At 33.5% G+C, this 2,500-nt stretch overlaps 1 protein-coding gene across 1 annotated transcript in view; it reads left to right on the top strand.

Annotated features, from left to right (window-relative positions):
* Positions 1 to 2,500, top strand: part of LOC137626175 (uncharacterized) — a 19,585-nt gene that overhangs the window by 12,070 nt on the left and 5,015 nt on the right. The window contains exon 4 of the mRNA XM_068357253.1: positions 1,949 to 2,476. Coding sequence (XP_068213354.1) covers positions 1,949 to 2,476 — 528 coding nt within the window. The remainder of the gene's footprint in view (positions 1 to 1,948; positions 2,477 to 2,500) is intronic.

Raw genomic sequence — 2,500 nt, 5'->3', positions numbered from 1 at the left:
ATAGTTTAAAGGATCAACCAACTAATGAAGCAAAACTTCGATGTCATCCTTCTACTGCATTATTTGCTTCTAGTAAACCCTCCTGCACTCCTGAATGCATATTCAAAATATTTACATCAAATCTTGGTGGTCTTCTGGATCTTCGAGTTAATCTACCAATATAATTATCTTCAAAATGATCAATTATGTTATTTGCGTCTTGGACTAAATTCCTGTTAGTTCATCAAAAGCTTCGTGTACTTTATCCTGCGGACAGAAAGCTAACAATGCAATTTTATTATACAACTGCGAGAAACCAATTTCCTGCGAGAAACCAATTTCCTGCGAGAAACCAATTTCCTGGTTTTTTTTTTATGTTCTAGCTAAAATTTAAAAAGCTCCCTTTAACTTCTGCATTGGGAGAAACAGATGCGATGTTGTTAATGATATTTTTCTCATAATCTGCTATTATACTTCAGATTATTGTTAAAACTATACTTTTTCTAGTGAAAATGTAATTTAGTCTCGGTTTTAGCTGGCAGAAGGCAATATAAAGAAAGACGTTACGACTCGACCACCTATATAAGCATGGAAAGTGTACTCTTGAGAAAACTGTTTTGGCTCCATTTTGGGTAATTTTCTATAGATTTTTTTAACAGCAACTACTTGATATATTGTTCACATTCAGCGGAAGATTTGAAAAATATAGTAACTTCTTTTCCTTTTCTCGGAAAATTTGGTGACAATGATATTTGTCTTTTGAAGACTCCCCAAGGGCCATAAATCATAACTTGAACTCTTTACCTGACTTTTAAAGACGTTAATCTCTTAAAGACCTTAATCTCTCTTAATCAATCAAATCTGTACTTTCTCTTTCCATCACCGATGCAAATTATCTCTTTAGTTTTGAATAAACGAGAACTCTTTCCTCAAAACCATTCCAGTTAAATTAAAACTACAATAGAATCTGTCACTCCTTTGTATGTCTCAATTTTTATGCCAAGTTAGAATAAAAAATTTAACAACAGTATTTCAACTTATAATCTCTCATTCATGATCTCACTTTACTACGTTTTTATTACCATTTCTAAGATTTTATCATTTATCTATATCACTTATCTCAACCGTCACTTCTTTAATCAATATTTAAGGAATGTCAAACTTTGGCCCTCCTTTGAATTGTTACTCCTCAAAATGGCTCCCATTTATATATATATATATATATATATATATATATATATATATATATATATATATATATATATATATATATATATATATATATATACATATATATATTTATATATATATATATGCATATATATATATATATATATATATATATAAATATATATATATATATATATATATATATATATATATATATATTTATATATATATATATATATATATATATATATATATATATATATATACTATATATATATGCATATATACACACACACATATATATATATATATATATATATATATATGCATATACACACACACACACACATATATATATATATATATATATATATATATATGTATACATACATATATACACACACACACACAATATATATATATATATATATATATATATATATATATATATATAATGAGATCATGAATGAGAGATTACATGTTGAAATACTGTTATTAAATTTTTATTCTAACTTGGCATAAAAATTGACACATACAAAGGAGTGGCTGATTCTATTGTAGTTTCAATTTAACTGAAATGATGTTGAGGAAAGAGTCATTCTCCAGTGACGAAACGTTCGCCTGGTTCCAGCGTGCTAAAGTCTAGTTTCGCTTCAAGGGTGTGACTCAGTGAAGTACCAAAGCAGATTACGTTCTTGTGGCGATCCCCAAGGACACTTTCCCGGAAATCTCCAATTGGCTGTGCGAGTAAGGAGACACGCCAATAACGTACGGTGCCCTCAAATCATACCTCCTGCAGCAATGCTCGCCATCGCCAACCGCCCACACAGGAAAACTTTTTCAGCTGTCTCAACAACCGTTGGAGACCAAAAGGCTTCACTCACCCTCATGGAAATTACCAGTATCGGTTGCCTAAAACCTGCTGCAGACGGCTCTCCTTGTGAAGTGAATCTACTTTGTGCCCTTTGGGTACTGCACTTAAACAAACCTGTACGTGCTGCTATCCCCATTGTTGATATTTTGCCCGTGAAGGACTTGATGACCAAAGTCGGTACCCTTATGGACAGACACTTCACCACTTTCCAGACCGCCATCAACACCTCCATTCCTGACAATATGGGCACCTCTTCAACATCGACCAAAGACAACGCGAATGCGGTAGGACACAGACGCCACCCCGTGATGTGCCAAAATGGCAACAAAGCACCCCACCACCCACATATACCACCCCTCGCTTACGCCCCAACCAACGACCTCTCCGGCCACTTTCTGTCGCCCATCAGCTGCAGTTATAGTACTACCACTTCAAATATGGGGCTGCTGCAAAGTAATGTGCGAATGGTTGTCAGTG

This window comes from Palaemon carinicauda, chromosome 33 (assembly GCF_036898095.1).
Source record: "Palaemon carinicauda isolate YSFRI2023 chromosome 33, ASM3689809v2, whole genome shotgun sequence".
NCBI classification, from domain to species: Eukaryota; Metazoa; Arthropoda; class Malacostraca; order Decapoda; family Palaemonidae; genus Palaemon; species Palaemon carinicauda.
This window is presented reverse-complemented; position numbering and strand designations above follow the sequence as displayed.